Source organism: Lissotriton vulgaris, chromosome 4_1 (assembly GCF_964263255.1).
Source record: "Lissotriton vulgaris chromosome 4_1, aLisVul1.2, whole genome shotgun sequence".
Taxonomy (NCBI): Eukaryota; Metazoa; Chordata; class Amphibia; order Caudata; family Salamandridae; genus Lissotriton; species Lissotriton vulgaris.
This window is the reverse complement of record NC_141691.1, coordinates 2,012,623,197-2,012,648,028: the sequence shown is the minus strand read 5'-3', so window position 1 is coordinate 2,012,648,028 and position 24,832 is coordinate 2,012,623,197. Positions and strand designations below refer to the sequence as shown.

At 44.7% G+C, this 24,832-nt stretch overlaps 1 protein-coding gene across 11 annotated transcripts in view; it reads left to right on the top strand.

The window, feature by feature from the left end:
* Window positions 1-24,832, top strand: part of PLEC (plectin) — a 624,446-nt gene that overhangs the window by 535,940 nt on the left and 63,674 nt on the right. For all 11 annotated transcript variants that reach the window (XM_086966398.1, XM_086966400.1, XM_086966394.1 and 8 more), the window contains 14 exons: window positions 1,206-1,310; window positions 1,720-1,815; window positions 2,014-2,139; window positions 4,398-4,550; window positions 6,139-6,293; window positions 11,600-11,726; window positions 12,296-12,479; window positions 13,328-13,485; window positions 15,284-15,462; window positions 16,418-16,556; window positions 17,050-17,406; window positions 18,203-18,286; window positions 23,704-23,808; window positions 24,327-24,425. In XM_086966398.1, coding sequence (XP_086822524.1) covers window positions 1,206-1,310; window positions 1,720-1,815; window positions 2,014-2,139; window positions 4,398-4,550; window positions 6,139-6,293; window positions 11,600-11,726; window positions 12,296-12,479; window positions 13,328-13,485; window positions 15,284-15,462; window positions 16,418-16,556; window positions 17,050-17,406; window positions 18,203-18,286; window positions 23,704-23,808; window positions 24,327-24,425 — 2,067 coding nt within the window. The remainder of the gene's footprint in view (window positions 1-1,205; window positions 1,311-1,719; window positions 1,816-2,013; window positions 2,140-4,397; window positions 4,551-6,138; window positions 6,294-11,599; window positions 11,727-12,295; window positions 12,480-13,327; window positions 13,486-15,283; window positions 15,463-16,417; window positions 16,557-17,049; window positions 17,407-18,202; window positions 18,287-23,703; window positions 23,809-24,326; window positions 24,426-24,832) is intronic.

Sequence of the window (24,832 nt, the reverse complement as noted above, 5' to 3'; positions counted from 1 at the left end):
CCCTCTGGACGTTCCGCAAGCAACTTAAAACCTGGCTTTTTAATCAATGAACCTCTGCCCCTCCTGAGGGTTAAACACTGCAGCAACTTTAGCGCCGAGATGCCCAAGGGCCTTCGTTTCGCGCTCTACAAATGCTTTTATAAATAAATAAATAAATAAATAAAATACAAAAGCTGAGTATCAAGTTTACAATCCATGTTTTCCTCCTACTACACACACATTTGTTTACAATCAGTTCACTTCACAATCAGAGACCACTCACACACAGGTTAGGTCAGAACAAACAGGTGGTTCACCACACACATGTTGTAGGCGACATTTGACACGTAACAATACTCTGGTTCCCATCAACCCACATGCTGTACTTGTCCTCACAACCTTATCATATCTGAAAGCATTATATCTTTTTCTTAGCCCCCCAATCTGCACATCACCCACACGTGCCCTCTACATCTCCATCACTCCACACACTGAACATCATCATCTTAAGTGCTAAACCTCACTGACACACCAAGTTGCACAGATCACCTGACCCGTATGTTCTTTTTCTGTAGGAAGCTTCTGACATAATATCAAAAGGCACCTTTGGCTACTTCACACGTTGCGGTATGTGGAATAGTCCACATAGTTGGTCGGCATGAACTTCTTTAGAGATCACTTTGTCATCACTGCACGAATGAATGATGAGTGCCATTTACTTTGCCCTTTTTTCCAAACCTCTGCCACCTCCTATTTATTCAGATGCAGTACTCCGCTCTGTGTTTTAGAAGGTCTTTAGCTGAGAACATTATATTCAGCTGTGTTCTGGGTAACCATCAAACATTGGCCAGGGCATCATTGAATTAAAGGCTCTACCTCCGCTGTGGCCTCTTCACCTGTAGATGAAGATGTAATTCATCGGGGAACATCAAGTAGAGCTAGTTGAATGGAAGGGAGGCTTCTAGCATAAAGGCTGTCTGTCATAAGAGTCAGATTGAAATGTAGAATTTCCTAAAAGCAGGTTTTGCATCTCAAGGCCTATAAGTTAGCACGTTCCGTTCACATATCTAGAGCTGCTGCTAGACACTGAGCTTTCAGTGTTGCGTCTTTGGAGATGATGGCGAAGATGCTGCTCCTTCTTGTCTGGTCATGTTCTGTCCTGTTCATGAGCTGCCTGTCGCCCAATCTGGTTTTGACTGTTCAGTGAATTTCTCACTCTGTCTCAGGGGCTGATGCGGGAGCTGGAGTTGAAAGAGAAGAAGATTAAGGAGATCCAGAACACTGGGGACAGACTACTGCGGGACGACCACCCTGGAAAGCCCACTGTAGAGGTGAGCACACAGTAACTTCAACAATACTGCAGCAATGCCTTCGAGACCATTGTAAATACATGCCTGGGCGGGATGTACCTCAAGGCAGTTTTTCAACAAAAACATATTACATAGAGTAGACCATAATCCTGGTCTTTCTTGGTAATGCAACTAGAGCACGATGGATACAACATAAAGTGACAAAAAGGAGCCAAGTACTAAAATATGATCTGAGTTAATATAATGGAAAAAATGGTACTTGTATGTGTGTGTGTTAAATGCTATTGCGGGGTGTCCTGCATAAATCCTGGAAGCTTTGTCGAAGGGGGAACACTTTTAAGGGAGCGTTCAAGGTGCTCTGGTTCTGGTGTAGGTGTCTGATTCTGTGTATTCTCAGATGGTTACACCCCTTTCTCTCCCTCTCTCTTAGGCATTTCAGGCTGCTCTGCAGACGCAGTGGAGTTGGATGCTGCAGCTGTGCTGTTGCATTGAAGCCCACCTCAAAGAGAACACTGCTTATTTCCAGGTCAGAATCAAAATCAATTGTTCGCTGTGATGATATGTAGGCTGAAGGATGGATTGAGGAATTTCAGTGGGAGGCCCGTAACAGCCAATATGATATAACTTAATATTTATGTACCAGGTTTATGAAAATGGTCACTTTACCCCTGGCTTTGAGGTGAAAAATGGAATGACAAAATTAACCTTCTCCATTCTCCCTCAGTTCTTCTCGGATGTGAAGGACACTGAGGAATACCTCAAGAAATTGCAGGACTCCCTCAAGAAGAAGTACTCGTGTGACCGTTCCATCACTGTGACTCGGCTCGAGGACCTGCTGCAGGACAGCATTGTAAGTATGGAGCGAGCAGGTGCATGTTACTACTTTGCGGAATCAAGTATAACGCTTAAAGGCGCTTCATGCCTAAGTATTTATATTGATAAATTACATTTATCTGAAAACTTACGACCGCTACATACCCTAAGTTGAACAAAAGCGTAATTGCCGATTGGTTCAGAGTGGATAGTGAGTGCGTGTCAGTGTGCGTCGCATGCCACACTTCATTACTCCACAAAGCTTTGCACATGAATCCAACGACTGATGAGATGTAGTTCTGAGTATCCCAGTCTAAAACTGTTGGTCTTTGGCTCTGGAACCACTCAGGATTCCTGTCCTTTGCAATGAGAGCAGGTGAAAACTGGGATTTCCTGAGCCAGATCTTAAAATGATGTGCTGTGGAGGTCTGCTGGCCCACATAGTATATCAAACCACACTTTGGCCAGAAAAAATCTACACAGGTTAGTTTATCTGACATATCTTTAGTACAATGAATCCACTTACAAAGCATAATAACAGTAAATAGAGTGGGTGCTATTTCGAGAGCAACTTTGTAACATTTTCAGTGAGTATGGGTAAAAAGAGTAAAACATCTTTTTTCACTCCGCATTGTGGGGAATATGACTGTATGGAAGCTTGCATTCCTTGAGGCACCAAGCTTGCAATCTGAGAATGCCTAGATAATACATTGCTGATGGACTAATTTTGTAAAAGGGATCCATTTCCTATGAACAGGATGGACACACCGTGGATAATTAGAACTCTGCTCTTGAATTGACCCAGGCAGAAATAACAAGATTAGCAACAATTGTGCCACTTTTCCCATTGTCAGAAAATATTTGGTTGACTCCTAAGAGGGATGCGAGGATAATCAAAAAGGTCTATTGAGTTCTTATTCACCACTGAAACCAAGGCAGCATGCACACAGCAGGCAAGCAAGATAAAAGGAACATTCACTTTTAGCACTTGCCTTCTCACCACTGAGTTTAGAGAGCAATTTGAGCCAACCTATCAAGGCAGCCACATCTGCTACAGTGTACAGGTGACAGGCAGACCATGTGATCCAAGAACCTCACACAACTTGGTATATTTCCTGGTATACAGCCATGCTAATATACTGCAGAAACTGCTCCAGAATACAAGAGCTAGTATTATATATTTCTTTTCAAAAACTGGGAGCAAAACGTGGTAACTTTGCAAGATGGTTCCTGGCCTTGGTTAAAGAACTTTTCTTAAGGCGAGTGGTAGAGCACTGCCTTGTAGTGGAGTCGGAAAAAAACAGCACATAGCAGATATTGTTCTTGAAAGTTGGTGAATACTTTGCACATGGATGTCATAGAATGACTCATGTCATTGGCCCGTTGGAATAATGGACTGCTGCACTAGGGCAGAGCGCCTACATCGCCTTCATTCCAAACATACCCAGCTACATACCAAGTAGACATTAGGATGGTGCTGTGCACGCTTTAGTAAAGGCCTACCTCTAAGATCCTCATACAGCTAGTTCACAGTATGAGCGAGGGCTGGCACTTAATGGTCTCTTAATGGTCTCCTTACCAAGTATCATACAACGTAAGGGCATAGTGCCCAAAAAATCTCAAGCCCATGTATTGCACAATGATGTGCTGAGACCTGCACACTTCTAGTGCTACAATTGTTCTACGCACTTATGGAGTATTACCAATCCAATCTTTATATTCTCTGCGCAACTCCGTTTCCCACAAGTGTTTCCCCACCTGATTATTATTGTGCCTCCTCCCTCCCTCATGATGTCTTTACTTTTGATTGGGTGCTGACAGTATGTTTTGTGATACATGCACCGTCCTTGTCTCAAAATTTCAATGCTTTCCTCTGCTTCCACGGACCTAGTTCCCTTCCATTTCTCTGTTCTATTTTTTACAACATATTTCTCCTGCCTATCTCGGCCAGCTCCATTTGTTTTTGCCTTTCTTCTGTCTTCTAAATCTTTCCCATTACTTTCTTCTGGTTTTTAATTTATACCCATTCTCTTCCTGCCCTCCTCTTCTTGCCTGCCTTTTTTCTGCTCTTTACTTCCTCATCCTTTCTTCTGCTCTCTTCTTCGTGTTGACCGGTTCTTCTGGCTTCCACATCTTGTCAATGTTGTTTCTCCTAGTAACATTTACTCCATCTCTTTCCTTGCCTATATTTTTTTGCCCTTCTGTTGCTGTACTCACTTTCTTGCCTTGCTTCTGTTTTAACTTTCCTCCAGTTTTGCCCATCTTTCTTTTTCATTCTTTCTCTCCCCTTCTTAGGATGAGAAGGAGCAGCTGACCGAGTACAAGGGGCACCTCTCCGGCCTTGCGAAACGTGCCAAAGCAATAGTCCAGCTCAAACCCCGCAGCCCCGCCAACCCACTGAAGGGCAAGCTTCCCCTACAAGCTGTGTGCGACTACAAGCAAATGGAGGTAACGAAGCCCAGCGTGTGTGTGCGCAAGGCAGTGCGTCATGCGGGCCGTGCCCATGTGAGTGCCCAAGTGTGCTTCTCTGCCTGTCCCCTGCCTGTGTGCATTGGTGCATGCCTGCAATCTGCACTTTTCTGCTCCCTGTGATGTGATTATTTGTGGCATGTCCGTTCTATGTGCCTTGGCCCTGCCTGTGCTGAACATTTCTGGACCCTATAGTGCAGTGTATCTTCTAGGCAGGCATCTGCTATTTTTTTGAACCTGCAGGTGATATGTTTGTTTCGGCCAACCTCTGCTGTGTCTGATTGGCCCTCCACAGCACATGTTCTCTATATTTGATCTTGCAGGTACTATATGTCTTAGGGGCTGCAGCTGCTGTGTCTCTTAGGCACCTCAGCTGCTGTCCTTGGGACTGCAGCTGTGTGGTTTTTTAGATCTTCCAGTGTGGTGGTTCTTTGGCCCCACAATAGCTCTATCTCTTTATCACTGCATGTGCTGTTTCTTTGGAGTCTATATGGTGTTTATTTTGCTTGCGCTATACCTTTTTGGCCCTTCTTCAATGAGCCTGCTAATGCTGGGTCTCTTTTGGCCTGCTTATGTTTTGCCTCTCTGGGGGACATCTTATGCTGTGCCACTTTGGGCATACTCCTGCTTGGTCTCTTTGGGTCTACTTATGCTAAGTCACTATGAGCCTGCTTGCATTGGGTTTCGATGAGCCTGCATGTGCTGGGCCTTTGTGTGCCTGCTCACGCAGGGGCTTCTATATGCCTGCTTGTGCAGGGGCCTGCCCACCCTGGGTTTCTATGCACCTGCTTACCCTGGGCCTCTATGTGCCTGCCCACAATGGACTTCTATGCACCTGGTCGCACTGGGCCTCTATGCGCTTTCTCACACTTAGACTGTGCCTGCTCATGCTGGGGCTCTGCGTTTGCTTGTCCTGGTTTCTGTGGGTCACCTTGCTCTGGGTGCCTTTTGGGCTTGCTTGTGGGTTTACTCCAACTAGGTCTCTATGGACCAAATTGTGCAGGGTCTCATTGTGCCTGCTCGTGCTAGGTCTCCTTGTGCCTACTCGCGCTGGGTCTCCATGGGTCTCCTTGTGCCTACTCGTGCTGGGTCTCCTTGTGCCTACTCGTGCCGGGTCTCCATGTGCCTGCTCGTTCTGGGTCTCCTTGTGCCTACTCGCGCTGGGTCTCCATGGGTCTCCTTGGGCCTACTCGCGCTGGGTCTCCTTGTGCCTGCTTGCACTGGGTCTCCATGTGCCTGCTTGCGCTGGTCTCCTTGTGCCTGCTCGTTCTGGGTCTCCTTGTGCCTGCTCGCGCTGGGTCTCCATGGGTCTCCTTGTGCCTGCTCGCGCTGGGTCTCCTTGTGCCTACTCGCGCTGGGTCTCCATGTGCCTGCTTGCACTGGGTTTCTTTGTGCCTGCTCACTCTGGGTCTCTTTGTGCCTTCTCGGGCTGGGTCTCATTGGACCGGCTCCTGCTGGATCTGTTTAGGCCTGCTCATGCTGTGTACCGTAAGCCTGCAGGTGCTAGTTAGGTTCTGTCCTACACATGCTGTTTTCCTCAATTATGCTGTTATTCTCCTACTTTTAGATTACTGTACACAAGGGAGATGAGTGTGTCCTACTGAACAACTCGCAGCCCTACAAGTGGAAGGTGCTGAATGTTTCCGGTAGCGAGTCCATCGTCCCATCTGTCTGCTTCCTTATCCCACCGCCAAACAAGGAGGCACTAGACGTGGTCAACAGGTATAAGAAAACAGTGATTCCAAAATCCCTGCGAAACTGCTTATCAGCTTACACAACTTTGAAAACGAAAATACTAAACATTGTAAATTTTCTTTTCTTTTGATTGCCTTTTCACCCAAATTGTAAAACATTGCAGCAACAGAACTGCTAAAATACGTTTCTGGTGCTGCACTGTGTTGATGTTGGCGTTCAAGCGTTTAGTGATAGAAGCACAAACTAATGAAAGTGAAGTGACCAGAATTAGGATTGATAAATCAGAAGGGAAGCACCTGGTGATAAACACAATTAACAATAACACGGTGGGGATGGAAAGGGCGATACAAAAGGCTAGACTCTACCTGCACCTTAAAATGCAAGAAGGCAGCAACTTTGCGCTGAAACTAGCAATACATTTTTTTGCCTTTATTAATTCTGTCTTGAGTGGTTGGAGAATGTCAATATTTAACATAGGAACGGCTTTGGCTGCTAGAAAAGCGAGGGAGTGCCCGATGAACCTATCCACATTATTGCGAACTTTGAGCTTAGAGCCACCAAGACCACAGCCACCAATATCCATTTCCGCATATAAACATTTCTGCCCATTATTTTGATCTGTATGTGAAAAACACTCAAAATGAGAAACAAAGGCGATGGAGCGTTGGTGGGTGTTAGGGCAGCAGGACTTTTTCCGAAATCTCAACAATCCCAGGAAGGTGCAAGCAAACCAAATAAGACATCTCCTGGATGTGTCTCACAGTTCTGCCTGCTCTTAAGAGACGCAGGCCTATAGCTGCACCGTTGAAGAACCGTGAAAGAGTGTGGGACCGAGGAAGAGGGAACACATCAGTGCTAGGAAAGCCTATTGACCGGGGATTATTGAACGAGATCGAACTAGATTTGTGAAGGACGATCACATTAGGCAGTTGGTTCATGGGCACAGTGAAAGCCACACAATCTAGACGAGCTTTTAAAGGGCTAGTTCAAGAAAGCATATTCAGTACAGAACTCTACCTCCTGGAGCTGGTGGGATCTTGGTGGATAGGTTGGCTGTGGTATCTGGCAGTCCAAGCTCTATCCCTTTGCTTTCCACTTGAACCATATTTTGGTAAATATAACAAGGACAACTTCTTGCATTTAGATATTAATCCATATTAACTATGTTCACATAGTGCCTGTTGAGGGTGGGGGCTGTTTACATCTACTGATCTCTAGATGTCAGATTGGTTGAGAGAGTGTAGCACAAGAGAACCAGTTAACCAAAGACTTAGTAAGGTAAGAGTAAGGAAATGACTCCTTTTGCACGGTCATCCTCAAAGTTTTGGACAGATGCTGCTGGCTTTTCAACTCAGCGAGCATTGAGACCTGCTAACCAGACCTCAGCGCCCGTGCCCTGACCCTTGAATGTGTATGTTTGATTGGTTGACGCCCGATTGGCATAGGTTAATTTACTTCTAAGTCCCTAGTCTATGGTACCAGGGATACCTAGGGCGTATAATTTAAGAGTGGCACCTCAGGGACTGCCGCACTTGTTGTGCCACCCTGAGGGAGACCAGGGAAAACATGGCTCCCATTCTGCCACTGCAGACTGGAAGTGCAGTTTAAAACTGCTAACTCGACTTTGCCATTTTAGCAATGGCAAAGCCCAAACTCCCCTTTTAATGAGTGTTAGTCACCCTTCCAGCAGGCCTATCGATTCCTAAGGCAGGGTACAACATATTACACAAGTAGAACTTATTATTAGCATGGTCTAGCAACAAAAATCTGAAATTGTAATCTTTACTCCGAAAAAGATTGGTAGCCCTATTGGCGAGTATAGAGTTGCACACTGACGTCTCAGCTGTTCTAACTTCCAAATAAGACTACCAAAGTTGGTAATTCAAGGAGGAGGTAGGGAGAACACTGCCCAAAAAGGTTTTCCTGTGGGTGTGTATCCCACAGGCCTCCACACCTCCAGGGCAGGCTACTGAGCTCTTGAGGACGAGAGAAGGGTTCTGCCATGTTGAGAGTAGACCGAATGGAGCGTTCTGGGATAGATATGTGTCACAGTTCACAGGAAGTTGTCAGCTGGTGGGGGGGGCAACCTAGTAACCCATTGCCTAGGTACCGTGACCTCCCTCAAGGATACTTTATGGGCATAAAAGGGTCACCCCTGGCACCCAGAACTCCGATATCTCTTGACTGGAGGCAGAGGACTGAAAAAGGACTTCACTACTGACCCTGCAACCAGCAAAAAGGAGGCTGCACCGAAGTTGGACTGCGCCTGCTACTCCTTGGCAAGCAAAGGAAAAGACTGTCTGCTGTGTCCTGCTCATGGAGAAGTTTTACCCTGAGCACACCTTGAAGTAGAGACTCCATGAGTCAGTCGGCTGACTCCTCTTCACGGCACAGAGCCACAAAAGCTTAAGAAGCCTGTTGGGGCACGTTGGTATCCCAGATTACTGCTCCTCACTGCCATGCAGCATGAGTCCAGGACCTGAGTATGCTGGAACTGGGAGAGTTGTTGGAGTGCAGGTTGGTCACCGAAAGAAGGAAACTGATGTAATAGCTGTGCCAGGTGACTGGCGGCTCAGTGGCGACTGGACTTCTGCTGAACCGGGAATGGGACGTCAACTCCTGCAGTCTGAATCACCTAACTAGGGCAATGGACCGAGGAGTTGCCCCAGGAAGACCCCCGTCTACTGCAAAGCATCTTCAGTATCCTGTGTACCTTGTATCAGGACCACTTCTTAGAAATCAATGGCAAGCAGCCACTGATGCTGGAACTGAACTGAGGATTGACTTTCTGTAGGAGGTATCTGTTCCGTTGGACCTTGTCGGTCCACTTAACTGGCTCCCTGCCAGTGTTGGTCACCAAAAGTAACTTTAAGAAACTGCATAACACTCTGACAAAAAAAGTGCCAAATTCGATGAATTTGCTAGTGCTTGTTTGCAGTAAAGTAAAAAGTATTGATTTATTGTTTGCTGTAAATTCCATATCTCTGCCCTCCAGTAGATCTTTTTCATTTTGGTGTCCATCAATTCATAAAATATACTCTATTTTATAAATTGGTGTAGAATTTGTGGAGTGTCGAACTTCTTTCTTCAAGTGTATTAGCTCCAGTTAAATGCTTTACATTTGTTCTTTTGTGTAAGCCTGACTGCTCCGAACCACAGCTATCCATAGTTGAGCTAAGGTTAAACAAACCTTAGGGGGTTGGTAGTGTTTTACATGGTGAGGTCACACAACCACACCATATAATCCACCCCATTTTCTCGCACTAAGGAAGCCAACTCTGGATGAAATAACAATTGTGTTTTAGAGGAAACGACCGACGTTTCTGAGTGCATTCTACCCTTCTTCAAAATTGCAATTTCCCTATTGGCAAGGAAGAGGAAAGTGCTTATGGGCAGGTAAGCATCAGACATACATAAACCGAGCACCAACGGACTAGTTGTTTTGACACAGGGAGAGTAATGCTTTTGGTGATTGAAAAAAGTGATATATGGCAAGGCCATGCATTTACCCTTCTCTTTAGAGGGTATCTTGAGAGGTCCACCCCATACAGGATGAGGAGGCCAAACACAAGAACTCAAAACACAAGAGAAGAGGAATCTAAGTGGAAGGAGCTCTATATAAAACAATCTTGGAGCTGTGGTACTAACACTGAACACTTTCGTAACAGTATAAGCAAGACACTCGTCATTCTAACTGAGAATACCACCACTGTCTTGTACATTTGTGAGCAAGGGGAAAACACATCAGTTGTTGAAAGCAGAGCAGACATTAAGTCAGTAGGAGCAGAGAAATCTTATGTTAGAGGAGCATGGCCTAGGTGTAGAGAAAAACTTTGCGGGCAACTTAAGTTGCAGCTTCCGATGGGACCATGATCTGAAGCTAGAATAACGAGGAATTGCGCGATTAGGTAAATTACTCACTGCACCCTGAATCGTCTTGAAGTGCCTTATTAATAGGCACCGCTATTAAGCAACTCAATGGTACCTGTATTCTGTACTGTGCAATAATGAAAATCTCGGTTGATACCAAGATCTGACCTGTGGCCTGAAGGTGTCGGGCAGGCACGCCTCCCACTGAGCTATCCTATCCATTGCTGACATTGGATCGGATGGTGGTAAGAGTACTGAGAGATGCATTGGCTTTCTCACCATGGAGGTTCCAATTTAAAGTAAATACCCGTCAAAGAGAAGGAAAGGACATAAAAAAAAGACACCTCCTCGCAGCCGCCTCAGTCTCTCCTCCATCGTTGCTTCCTAACGAGTCCCAGTCGCGGAAGCACACAGGCTCCCTAATCCAATTACAGCCCTGCAATTCGGCGTTGTGATTGATCTAAGTGAGGGCCATGGTTCGGCGATCAGACGGGGACAGGGAGCATGTGCATGTTCCCCACCGGGTGTGTATAAAAGCCTGGTGGGGAACATGCAAAGTGCGCAGGACTGTTTGGCCAGCCCAAGACGGCAGGTCAAACCATCATGTGCACTTGAAGTGTGCATGAACCATTCCTCCCAAGCTCTGACACCTGCCCTAGCCCAGTCCCGTAGCGAAGAAAAATAAAATAATAACTTTGTTATTATCAGTTTCTTTTTTCCTGCTCTGAGAGCAATGCGGCAATGCTCCTCCGCCTCAGCGGAGTAGCCGCCCTGGGTGTCAGTTGCTCTACCACACTACCAGTGTTCTTTCCAATGCATCGAATATTAGCAGAAAGATCTTTTGATGGGTATTGTCCAATCTGACCTTTCAGCTGGGATTATTGAATACATCAAACCTTGTTATGCATTAGCTAGACTCTACTCATGGCTTGCAGATGAAGAGGCTTCTATTGTGAAACCCCTAAGCTTCTGTACACAAAAAGGTACGGGCAGCCACAGTAGCTTTGCTTAACTTTACATATCTACTAGAGACCTGCAAAGCTGCCACATGATGCTTACAAAATACTTTTGCATTACGACATTGCATTGGTTCTGATGCATAAAAGATTCACACAATGTATTCAGGACAAGTTCAAGCTCCACCTTCCACAATAAAGAAATATCTGTAAAAATGATGGTCAAAACATTTAAGTGTAACACAGATATATGCTATGACACTAAAGATGAAGATGAAAGAAGGTCAAGGGGCATGGTGGTTTTTAAGAGCATTTAAGGAAATGGCCTGATTACACACACGCCCGACCGGCTGTTTTAGTTTTTTGTTGGATTGATATCATAGTATTGCGAATGGGGCACCAATACTGCTGCTGGAGGTAAATAATATTTCCATACTCCTTGAAGTCGCCTTCTTTCCTGAAAGTCACTTTATAGAAGCCAGTAGTGACTCTCTCCCTCATCCACAGGCTGGACAGTAATCACCAGACCCTGCTCACGCTCTGGCACCGGCTGCACATTGACATGAAGAGTCTGCTGTCTTGGCAGTACCTGACCCGGGACATCCAGCAGATCCAGTCTTGGTCTCATATCACAGTGAGTATGCAATGGTAGGCAGCGGTTGTCAGACACCCACCAACTGGCTACCTGAGGCATTCAATGTCAATGCTGGCACAGCAATCAGTGAGGGCACCTGGATTCAGAAAGGCACACTGAAGTATCTAGTTGTATGTGTGCATGTAAAAGTGCACACAAAAACACACTAACTTATATTAAACATGTTTTCTTACACACTCGCAGCAGTTTTGCATGCATGCACAAAATGCACGTGAAGGCCAGTTTGATGTCCTTTGTGAGACATGCTTAGTGACACAGTCACACAAATTCCTGTGACATAACATGTATATAACATCGGATTTTACACACTCATACGAGACAGACATGAAAAACAAAGTTCAAAAGTGCACCCATTACATATACCCTTACACCTTACAGGACACAAGTGTGCATCTCCTTTAAAGAGACATGATCACTAAAGGACACCTCAGACCAGTAGTGCTCCACACACCTGGGAGTTATTTTCATACACTCTCAGGACCCCTCTCTGATTTGTACACTATGGCAAAAACTGGCCCATTCTACATGAGTGTTTGTTCTTTTTCCAGTTCCGGACCATGACTACTGAAGAGTACACACTGATCCTGCGCAACTTGGAGCTGCACTACCAGGAGTTCATGCGGGACAGCCAGGACTCTGAAAACTTCCTCCCGGATGACCGCATGCAGATCGAGCGACAGTACAATTCCTGCACTCAGAAATACGAGCTGCTGCTTCGTGGCCTGGAGAAAGGTAGGGTTGGTCTGGGGAGGACACATATGGTCTAACAGATTGTTGTTGTGGAATAGAAGAGAGATGAAGATGAGCTAATCAAAACACGTGGGCAGTGACAGAGTCTGTGGAAAGTTCTGAAAGTTTTTACTTCACAAATGTGAATTTTTGCTTCAAAACGCTGCAAATTTTGCAGCATTTGCAGAGGTTCCAAATTTGAAATTTACAGAAAAAAAGAGCAAAAATAACATTTGCAGAAAAAAAATCAGCTAAAACTACTGTTGGGTGAAAGAACGCTCACAATAAATTTTTACCAGGAAATTCTTCCACAAAAGCCTCCTCTGCAAACAAAATCTTTTTCAAGTGAAGGTTTCCAAGATTTACAACATTAACAAACTCTGAAGTTTAATGTTATATAACTTTTCAAGCACAGTTTATGTTTCGCCAATCCAAGCAAGGACTTGCATCAGTCAACAGATTTATAGTGTGGCACACATGAGCCGCATGTAATGGAGCACGAGTTAAAAGTACATCTGAGTTAGAAGCGGTACAGTGTGGCATGATAATGGGCCTCTATGGAATGTAGGAATGTAGGAAGAGCTACCATGAGGCAGCACAGAAAGCAGCATTCTCACCTAATCACTGAGCCACACTTACACTCAGGCAAACTTAATTAACCGGACTAGTGATCCGCTGCAAAAATGAGCATGCACATGTATCAGAAGAGTCAACAGTGCGTCAATAGCTCAAAAGACATCCATAAGAGAGTCAAGGCTCAAAGTAATACCAATGAGGCCCAGAAAGACAGATAAGGCAAAGCGGTCTTTGACCGAGACTCACACATTCCCATTTCTCTGATCCTCCATCAGGCGAGCAGGATGAGTCCACCTGCAAGAACTACATCTCTCAGCTGAAGGACATCCAGCTGCAGCTGGAGGGCTGCGAGTCCCGCACTATCCACAAGATCCGCTCGCCCATCGACAAGGACCCCGTGAAAGAGTGCTCGCAGCGCATCACTGACCAGCAGGTAGGGTCCACGCCTCTGCACACTGGCAGCAAAGCTGCATGACTGGGACCAGCTCGTGACATAGTCCTAGTGCAGAGGATGAGGATAATGGGAGGTTAATTTTGTAAAGAATGTTCTCACCCTCCCTTTGAAACGCTGGCAGGAAGGCCTCTCTCACCAGTTCTTCTTTTTCATTTTTTTCCCTTGCTCCCATTGTCTTGTTCCTTGCTAATTAGCCCTTTCTTGAATTCTATTTGTATGCTATACCTCTACCTACCCCTCTTTATCTTCACCTCAATGAACAGTCCGTGGGCTCCCTTGTTTTCTGTTGTCGCCGATTACTCTTCTTTTATCTACCTCTTGTTATTTGGCCCTTTCTTTTCCCTTTTCAGCTGTCTCTTCCTCTTTGCCTATTCTCCTCTTTTCTTGGTCTCCTAACCTGTGATCCTCACTTAATTCTTATACCTTCCCCTCACCCTTTCTTCACCTAACTTCCATCTGTATTCATCTCCCTTGTCTCCCTTTTCCATATCCATTTGTCCCTCCCTTTTCTTGCGTTCTTTCTTTTTGACCTTCACATTTTTTCTAATCCTGTCCCTTCTCTCCAACTTTGTTGCCCTCTTTCTTCTAAACCCCTTCCTTTCCTTTCAGCCCTCCTTCTCATCATTTCATTTTCCCTTTGTCTCTGTGGGGCTTTCTCCTTTTTTCTTCAACTCTTCTCGCTTTTTCACTTCCCATCTGTTCTTCTCAGTCCCTCCCTCAATCCCATTTACTTTTTTCCCGCCCCAACCTAGTTAATAGTACTGACCTACAGACAGCTCAGGCTGGGCTGTCTTGCCAAGCACGTGTAATTAAAAAAAGTATAAAATAAAAAGGTATACATAAATGAGGTTTAGATTTGCCCTCTCCATGCATTCGTCTGTTCAACTATCATTCACATTTGGTTTCCACCCACCACAACATATATTATACAGAAAGGGGGGTACCCGCTTCAGCCAATGGTTCTCTTGCACTTTAAGTGTTGGCGTTTTGCTTGATCACATGTGCACATCTGCCAAAAAAAAACGTGATTTCATTCTCACGGCTGCTGGGCCAATAATTTACTTTGTTAATGGTTTTTATCTTTCCATCCTTTTATACTTGTGTGTTTAAACCCATTTTTTGTGTTATAATTATTCAAGTCCCCTTTTCTTTGTGCCACTAAGAATCCTATTTTCCTTGATGGTCAATTAAGACTAAAAGGATTCTTTACATTTTACTGGTAAGCACCTGTACCATGTGGTTGTTCATTTTTTTTAATGTGGATTTACAGGGGCGGCCTTTGGCATGTGCAAGGTGTGCACCTGCACATGGCCACCAAACCCTATGGTCCACCACGCCAATATATATCCTTAATATAATAATCCTCTGAAGATGGATACATATTTGCGCGGCGGCCCCTGGCAGGGATTTGGCGGCCTCCGGCTCTGTTCCACTTCCAAACATTCTGACCCCCCCACTCTTCACTGGCCTCCGCGCTCCTCCCAGCCTGGACCCCCTCTTCCGGGGCCCCCTACCTATGCTCCCTGCCCAGGGCCGCCATGAGCCTAGAGCCGCCCCTGATTGCAAGCATGTGGCCACCACATTAAAATGCCGGCATTTTAATTTCTTTTTTCTGCCTTGTTATATCTTTGTGGCATATGCTCACAATAATAAGAAATACCAATCGCACCAGCTTGCCACTTCCTGGCCTACTGGTTCTGCCAATACTTGATAAAGATTTACACCCTCTCTCCAGCTCTCTTTTTATTTTCATGACCTGTTATTATACATTCCGCAGCAAATCCATTTTGAGTTGGACGGGATCAAGAAGAACCTAGGCAAAGTGAGTGAGAAGACCGAGAAGGTCCTGGCCCAGTCGGAGCAGTCGAGCTCAGCGCCGCTGCTGAGGTCTGAGCTGGACATCACCCTGCAGAAGATGGACCAGGTGTACAGCCTCTCTGCCATCTACCTGGAAAAGTGAGTCTTTGCGATGGTGCCCATGCCTTAGATCAGAATCTGCAGGTGCAGCAGTTCTTTCTGCCCTTCCAATTGGAGTGGTTGGAAGTGGGACTGGATCACTCTGTATGACAAAAACAGCAAACTGAAATGAAAAGGTAAAGCTGGAGACCCAAGGGGCCTGTTTGTCAAAAACTGACAGTTAACGAAGAAACTAATGCGCTTTATCTATCACACTTTTTGATACTACTCTCGCCCACTTCAGACCTGCTGCACGTGCCCAATTTTATCCCCACTAATATATGGTATGTAGAATGACCCTATATCACTATGTTGTACACGCATGCGGGGCCTTGCTGTGGAAGCTGCTCAGCACACACACTTAAATACAATTAAAACTATCTTCCGGCACTGGTCTTCCTTTGTTTGCTGATCAGGTTTAGCATCTTACGTTTTTTAAGTAACAGTTACTCTCGGGGCATTTGGGAATGGAAAGTGATGTTACCTTTAAGATACAACATTTGACTTTGCACTGGTGGGTAGAACCTGACCTCTGGTATAGGAAACCCTAGATGGCACTCCGAGTGTTACACAGCTTGCATGGCATTAGTGTGTGCAATGGTTTACTGAGAGATCTTTATTGAAGAGCTTCTACTGAGACAAAGAGGATGTAACTGTTCTGGGAAGAAGAATGTAAAGGTTACCTACAGTACTTTCCTTCACTGGTCTGGTCATTGTTGGCTGCTATAATTGTGCCTGGCCACATGGTTCTTTCAGCTCCCTCATAGGCTGCAAAGTTGCTTAGAGCAAGGCACTGGCAATCTTTGAAAAGGTATTCTGGCATTTAAAAACAGCAACTGACTCTTGGCCAGGGTGGCCCATTGCTTCTGTAGCTTTGGCTCGCGCTCTGGCTGCTGTACTCTTCTTCCTGCCCACGGTCCTGGCCTCTAACGTTTTCCTCCTTCCTTCTGCACAGGCTGAAGACCATCAACTTAGTGATTCGCAGCACAGTGGGTGCCGAAGAGGTGGTTAAGACCTACGAGGACCAACTGAAAGATGTCCACAGTGTCCCTGCAGACCTGCGCGAGGTTGAGGAAAACAAAGCTGAGCTGAAGGTGTGCAATGGGACCAAGGGTTGTAATCAACCTCGCTTTCAGCATGCTGACAGTAGAAGGGAATATGTTTTCAGTTTGATGGAGAAAGTGGATTAGATAAACACAGTCCAGTTCTCAAATATGCCTACACACACTTCTTGAAATCCCACCATGAGCTTAAAATCCCACCATGAGCTTCTCCAGTCCTTACTCATCCCCCCTCCAGCTTTTGGAACTGCCACTCAGGGTCAGCTCAAATAATCTTGTATTCTGCTTGATTTGTCAGTGTAGGGTATTTCTCGTTTTGTGGGCATTTACGAACAGGGTCAACAAAGGATCTATTACCCTGACATCATATAGCATAGCCACAGCTTGGTCCGCTCAAAACCTCTGACGCCCTAAAAAATCCTGTTAATCTGTCACTATAGACTTTCCATGACTGGAGAAGTAGAGTGTTAAGTGTTTATTCAGTCATTTTCGTCTTCATCACGGAACCATTGTACTTCCCCTACAGAAACTGCGCAGCCAGGTGGAAGGACACCAACCACTCTTCAGCAGCTTGGAGACCGACCTCAACAAAGTGAAGGAGGTGAATGAGCGGATGATGCGCACTCACACCGAGCGCGACACAGATCTCGAACGCTACCGGGAGCGTGTCAACCAGTTACTGGAGCGCTGGCAGGCCATTCTGGTACAGATCGACCTGCGGCAGCGCGAGCTGGATCAACTGGGCCGTCAACTGCGCTATTACCGTGAGAGCTATGATTGGCTCATCAAGTGGCTCAAGGATGCGAAGCAGAGACAAGAACAGATTCAGGCTGTGCCAATCACAAACATCAAAACTGTGCGGGAGCAGCTCATGCAGGAGAAGGTAAGGACCATAGCACACACTAATGAAAGCCTTCTTAAGTAATGACTACAGCCTGCCCTACAGAACTCCTCTAACCCTCTGGAGACCCTCCTCCCATGTAGGAACCAATCTTAACATTTGAGACACTGGCTTGCCATCTGAAAATCAGTCAAAACCTCTTGGGAGCCTTATCCACCTTCTAAGGGACCAATGCTATCCTAAGAGCAGCTCTTTTATTTAATCTGACCGGATCATGTTACCTAGTGTTTTGCCTATCCTGAAGGCACGCATCTTACCATACAGGGGCCTGCCTGTCTGATTCTTTGGGATCTCACCCTATATTTTTGTAATATGCTTTCTTCTTGTGTGTCACTCTAGCATTCTAGTGATGACTGTATACTCTGGCTAGCCATCCTCATGTTTATTTTACCCATCTTTTCATCCAGTGAATTTGTCTGCCTAGTTCTGCTTCGTCAAGCCTTTGGTCCCCATCCTATATCAGGTGGTCTATTCTGCCCGCTGATATCCCATGCTATACGTGTCCCATCTGCCTCCCATCCTGTGCTCTACGGTCATATCCTACTAACTTGCGTTGCGTCCTTCCCTCTGTTGACCCCACCTGCCATCCAGTATCCTATCCTGCTTTTTGATGTCACCTCGTGCCCTGTGGTGATGTGTTTTGTTCTCCAGTGTATCATGGGGCCTTTTCATATCTGTTAGCCTATCCTCCCTTCTGGTGATCACTCCACCTAATGATAGCTATTACAACTTAAGGCAGGCTGCCACTCACATACTTTGCACTAATGTTTTCCCACAGAAACTTTTGGAAGAGAGTGAAAAGAACCGCGAGAAGGTAGATGAGTGCCAGAAGTATGCTAAGCAATTCATCGATGCCATCAAGGTGAGTGATCCATCCACTCACAGCTGTGGTGCTAGAAATGGAGTGTGCACATGTAGTAACTGCACTAATAGACTAAGGATCATGACAGGGAGAGCCTCGGGCAGACTAATTTGCACTAGCTCAGGCTAATCCCTGAAAACACAAAGAGTATCTTGATGTTTCGGCACTAGGATTTACGCTTTCACCTTCTGGTCAATGCCTGTGGTATCCCAAGAAGAGCTATTCCTGTCACTGGGTTCTATGGAAAATATCTGCTGGAGACCTATTGTGTCATTCCTATTTATGAACACTTGTGCGGGTCTATAACCCTCTTCTAATGTGCTCTAAGCCTTTTCAGCGCTATCAGTGTGGTGCTTCCGCTGCAATACAAATATTCCCATTCATCCTATTTATTAAAGCATTCAATACTCAGAAACGTCATAATGTGCTGTGCGACCTGGTGGAATACATCAGATCGGCACCTTATCTCTGAAATTCATGACCAGAAACATCTGCCTTGAAGGCCAGCTGCAAAGGTTGAAAATGCTAATGCATGCACCCCGGTGAGGCAGCGAGATGGGGTGGGAAGTACCCCTACTTATACTTAGGAGTCAGTGTTTGCAAGTGACTTTGGAGATGGTGATCAGGTCAATTCTGATGTGCTTTTCTGGTTGTAATGAAGATCAGCAGTGCAGGCAAAAAGGGCTTCCTACATAACAGCACAGAAAACAGCATGATCGTTTTTCTGCACTTTCACTTAACTCCCTTCACGTTTTCCCTGTAGGAGTTGTATTCAATGGAATAGGTTTTCCCTGCTGAGGCGAGGGACCTGAATCTACTGGGTCTGCCCAGGAGGTTTTCCTCTTTTGGCTTCAAATGTTGAGTTATGGTATGGGCCTTTGCTGGCCCCTTCTGAGAAGCATGTCGTACTACAGCTCACGACTCACATTTGCAACTGCATTTCTGAGCAGATTAAAAAAGTAAATCTAGATCAAGCTCTTTCCAGGAACACTGAGAAATAATTGATCACCAACAGCAAACTGACAGGGCTGGACACTGGGCAGCAGGTTGATTGTTGTGTCTGGTCATATTGTAAAGTTTAGAGAGGATATCTTGAGTGTGGGCACATTGTGTAGAATTGTTTAGCTCATGAGCTTTTGACTGGTGAAATTATATTTAGGAGAGGTGTTATGTGTGTCGGCCCAATTGTGTAAATTAGAGATCATCTGAATTAATTATTGACTAGCATGGTAGTGACGTCTATGCTGGAGGATGGCCACCGAGTGTCAAGTTGCATAAACTCTGCAGGCAGTGACATGTTTGGTCACACTACATACATTGGAGAGGATGGATACTGACAGCAGTCTATAGTACGTAGACTCTGAATAAGGATGTCTCTCATCTATCCAGATTATTTGGATTATGCAAGAGCATGTACATAATTACTCCAAATTGTGTGAAATTTTGAAAAGGATTACTCTTATCTGATTGGAATTTGTGCAGTATAAATTGCCTGCTCTGATTGTACCATCAGTGGGCGAGAATAATCTTGGCCGGCATGTGTAGAGTATCAAGGCTTATAAACTGCCTGGTATAAAGGTATTATCTGTTGTGGATAACTATTGCCAGGTCAACCTGTGTAAATAGGGGCAGTGGATATTTATAGTTAGGACTAAGTGTGTAGACTTGGAGGAGCCTAAACTTCATTTAGCAAGGCTACATAAATTTAGATGATGATGATGCTAATCTGCTCATGTAAAGTAAGCTGGGCCAGTAGGATGCTTGTCTTTATAGTGTCAGATAGATTTGGCGATAATGATTTTGTTCTGGATGAAGCTACATATACTTGTGGAGAATGACTGCCTGTGGCAATAAGGTGCAGATTAACAGAACGGACTGGAACAGCGTAGTTGAAGCAAAGTAAGATTACTTTATTACAGCAAAGGAGCCCACGTCCTGCAGATCATTCCTTCAGTAGTTCTCAACTCCAGATGGTAAAGCTGGAGTTAGAAAGCACGGAGAATGAACTCAGAACCATGGACCCAGAACACACATGAATGTTACAGGGTGTCATGAGCTCACTGGCATGACCCCATGATAAAGGTAGAGAAGGGACTACCAAATAGTACACTACATCGTCTCCCCCTTTAGAGAAAGAAAGATAAAATAATTGAAATTAAATAATTTAAACCATGTGTTACAGATTTGAGACCAGTCTATAAAGTAATTACATCAATCTTGTAAAAGTCTTTGAACCTTGCAGGCAAAGTTGCACTACGTGACTGCCTCTCAGAAGCCAAAGATTCAATAGAATTAGTGGTGCTGCAAAAGTCTGAATCGAGTGCATCCTCAGATAAAACAGGTTTAGGCAAATTAGGCTCAGGAGTCCCACACTGAATAGACCCGGACAGACCAGCTTTCACATCATCATGAGATACCAAACCAAGAAGCGTCCGTATCAAGGTTGCGATTAAGTTTGCTTATTTTCGTAGCCTGTTCAGGAGCGAGATTAAACAAAGCTCTTTTTTTCAACCAGCCTTTGCCTCCAACGAGAACCGAATCTTTAGCTACTCTGGTTAGCTTTACTGGAGCTGACAAATAGGTCTCTCCCTTCCTGATCCTATTGGGGCTTTTAATCATTACCCAAACGCCAACTTAAAAGTCAGCAACTTTTAACTCCATGTGCGTAATCATAATACTTTTTATGATGCTTTTGCGTCGCAGACACTCTTTCTTATCAACATTGGTGGGATCACATAAACAACCTTTTTCTCTGGCTACCAAGTCTCTGATCCAAAGAGGACAGGCTTCACATTTGGGTGTCTTTTTCCCAAACATGCAAAGTGGTACGTAGTGCTGTGGGGAGTGACAGAGTATGCTCAAACCTTTTTTTCTTAAGACAACCTCACCAGGTACTTTGTTTGCAACTGCAGTCTGAATACCCTCCTTGAGGAACCCATACATACTCTCCACAAGACCATTTGAGGTACGAGAATAGAGTGCTACTTTCAAATGCTTGATGTGGAAACGATCAATAAAATTCTTCATGAGTGATGAGATAAAGTAGGTACCATTGTCTGTGACTAATTTCCTTGGCCCTTTATATCAACATTTTTTGCAGGAATTTAATAGCATTGACAGTGGATACGTTGAAAACAAAATATATCCAATTTGAAAAATAGTCAATAAGGACTACAAGAAATTTTTGATCAGTAGGAAGCATTTCAAAAGAACCAACCAAGTCCAGAGCTACTTTGGACAAGACATCATCTGGCAGTCGGGCTGTGTGAGTTGGTGTTTAATGTTTGTCCAGTGTTTCTCGGATAACAAATGTGTCACATTTGGAAACCCAGTGTGAGACTCGGGAGTCCATGGATGGCCACCAAAACAACTGTTTTAAGTGCCATCCACATCTAAATGGGCTTGATGAGCTGCTTCAATTAGCTTTTCTCATAAGTAGGATGTTGGAATACAAACATAATTTTTCATTAGAACCCCATTGACCAGAGACAGTTCCCCTTCAGCCTGAGAAAACGGTTTAAGAGGCGAAGCAAGGGACCTTTCCCTGGACCAACCTTTAGAAACAAAATCTATCACTAACAATAATACCTCCTGTTTGCTAAATGCATCCATCCAATCACGCAAAGAAACCACATCCAAGGAGGATTATAAAACATAATTCAAAGTGGCCGCAATGCACTCCACATCATATTTGTCATAATTTGCATCAATAATATTTAATGGCAACCTGGAGAGACAGTCTGCTCTCATGTTTAAGCCTCCAGGAATATGAGTGATGGTATAGTTATACTCCTGTAAACGTGATAACAACCTTAATAGTCTGGCAGATGCCTTGCCATAGCGGTTACCATTAAGCATGTGAAGAAAAGCTTTATGGTCTGGGCAAAGTTCAAAATGCGTGCTCCAAAGGAAGGTTTAAAAATTTTCAATTGCCCACAGGCAAGCTAATGCCTCCCTCTCGATTGTGCTATAACGTGTCTGCGCCTGAAGCAATGATCCCGAAGCGAGGCAATCGTAAGCTCATCGCCTTGGACCATTTGGGATTAAAATGCCCCCAACCCAAACTACCTGGCATCTACCATGAATATACATTTGCAACCAAAATTGTAAGAAGATAGGGTTGGAGTCTTTACAATCAAATTCTTAATGGTTTCAAACGCTTGAGCAACTGTATAGTCCCAAACACACCCTTCTCCTTTTTGCAACTGCTTGCACAAGGGTTGGACCACAAGTGCATATCCCTGCATGCCCGTGAATAATACTCACTCATCCCAAGGAATGACTTTAAAGTATCTTTATCTTTGGGCGGAGGCACCTCACTGATCTCCAGTACCAAGGATAATTTGAGTCTAGGACTTTAGACAATATTACAATGTGTTCCATGAATGGTTTCTGCAAAAATCAAGACTTTACGCCCAACAGTATAGAGTCCAACAACTTCTGGAAACACACTCGCTGTGGACAATAAGGCATACGTAGGGGTGACCCATTGTTATTTAGAAAGGGTTTATTTTGACAGATCAATTGCATGTCTTACACTGCTACAGTCAAGCTACACTAGTAGGCCTGAAACCATGTTTGTACTGCCAATCCTCTGAACGGCACAATAGGTGCTGCAATTCACTGGTGGCATTTAACTTTCAGACCCTGACTACACTTTCTGCCATAAGCTAACGACCTATAGATAAGGTGTATATATACCAATCATATGTATACAAATGTCATCATGTTGAAAGGAGAAGCAGGTTAGCACTGGTTAGCAGGGCTTAAAGTGCACAGAGTTCTACAGCCAGCAGAACAGGTACGGGAAACATCTGGCTGTACATCATGCAAAAGATGGTCAGTCCTGCAATTACTCTGTCCTATATAGTGCTGTATAGACATGTATAATAAGTCTACTATCCTCATAATAAGATATTTTTGAAGAATCACTCTACATTGGATAATGCCATACTAAAGAGGGAATTTGAGGAATAGGTCTATCGCAGAGATGCCAGATGAACTATTGGAGAAGAACTCTAGTTGGATTTTACCATGTAGGCCGCTGAAGAATGACTCCTGCTTCATATAAGCTGTTAAGACTATTGAAAAATAATGCTAGCCTAGATACTGTAAGATTAACACAGGATGTATAACTGCTGGGGATGACTTTAGCCTGGCCCCAGCAAGTAGATCGGCAAGGGGCAACTAGGCTGGAAAGCAGGATAAATGTATCCTTGATAGGCCCGGTAAATCATCTATGTGCCACATTCCCTCCTATTTTACTTTCCACACTAGAACAGCTTAATGTCAGTGGCATCAAATGGACTGCTCACCTGTTTCTCCATTTTAAGGTACTCCTAACCCCCATGTACTGAGGGACTGGTGGTATCTGATTTGTTGCTCATATTTTCTTTGTCTTTTCTTTTGTGTTACAGGACTATGAGCTCCAGTTGGTAACATACAAAGCTCAAGTAGAACCTGTAGCCTCTCCAGCTAAAAAAGCCAAAGTACAGTCGGCATCAGACAACATCATCCAAGAGGTGAGAGCCAGGAGATCAATCGCGAAGACGCCTGTGTCCAGAAAACAATCGAGAACTAAACTGCCAGGCGTGCAACTACGGAATCTCTTCATCTTATCTGTTATACACACACTTGTTGCACATAACTAACACATACACAATCTCATTATTAAAACTGCCCTCTATCTGTTGGGAACTTCCGACTGCAAGTCATCAGAGCACTGCCACACAAGCCAAGTTTTGCATCTCTTCTCAGAGTGCCGTCTGACTTTTGAAGTCTTCAAGCCAATTCCATGAAACACACTTTGCCATTAAGATGAAAGTAAGTCTGGTAGTAGTCTTGAGCTGTATTATATTTCAGCCTCTTGAAGTTCTTAAGACTTGTATCAGAAAATCCTTGAGTGTTATCTCTGCACCATTCTTGCTACCAGCTATTACTGACTTCCCTGACATACACAGTATCTTCTGTTGTGGCAAAAATCCTATTGACACCTCTCTGCATTTATGACTAAAAACTGGTCTGCTCTGTTTTGTTTCAGTATGTGGATCTACGGACACGGTACAGTGAGCTCACCACCCTCACGAGCCAGTACATCAAATTCATCACAGTGACCCTGGGACGACTAGAGGAAGAGGAGGTATGTAAGCAAAGGCCAATCGATGTTGATGTATGGCCTGCACTGGAGGGTGCTGGTGGCCAAGCAAAACTTGTCAATACTTTTTTGTGCCTACATTCTGCATTACTTTTCATGATGACATATCATATACTCCATTTCTGCTTCAAGATGCTCCTCATCATCTTTAGGCATGATGCAGAAGTTACAAGTCATTGTCGCTAGCCACCCTCCAGTGAGTAGTACTGCCATCCCTACTTCCACACCGCCAATGCTTGTAATTTCAGTGCAGAATGTGACCTGGTGAAGTGATCTCACCTGCATTTGCTGTTATCCATGAATCAAATGCTCGTGGTGTTGTGGATCTGATGCTCCTAAGCATATCGAGCCCTAGGATTGCACAATTAAGGGCTGCTCGCAATTTGCTGCAG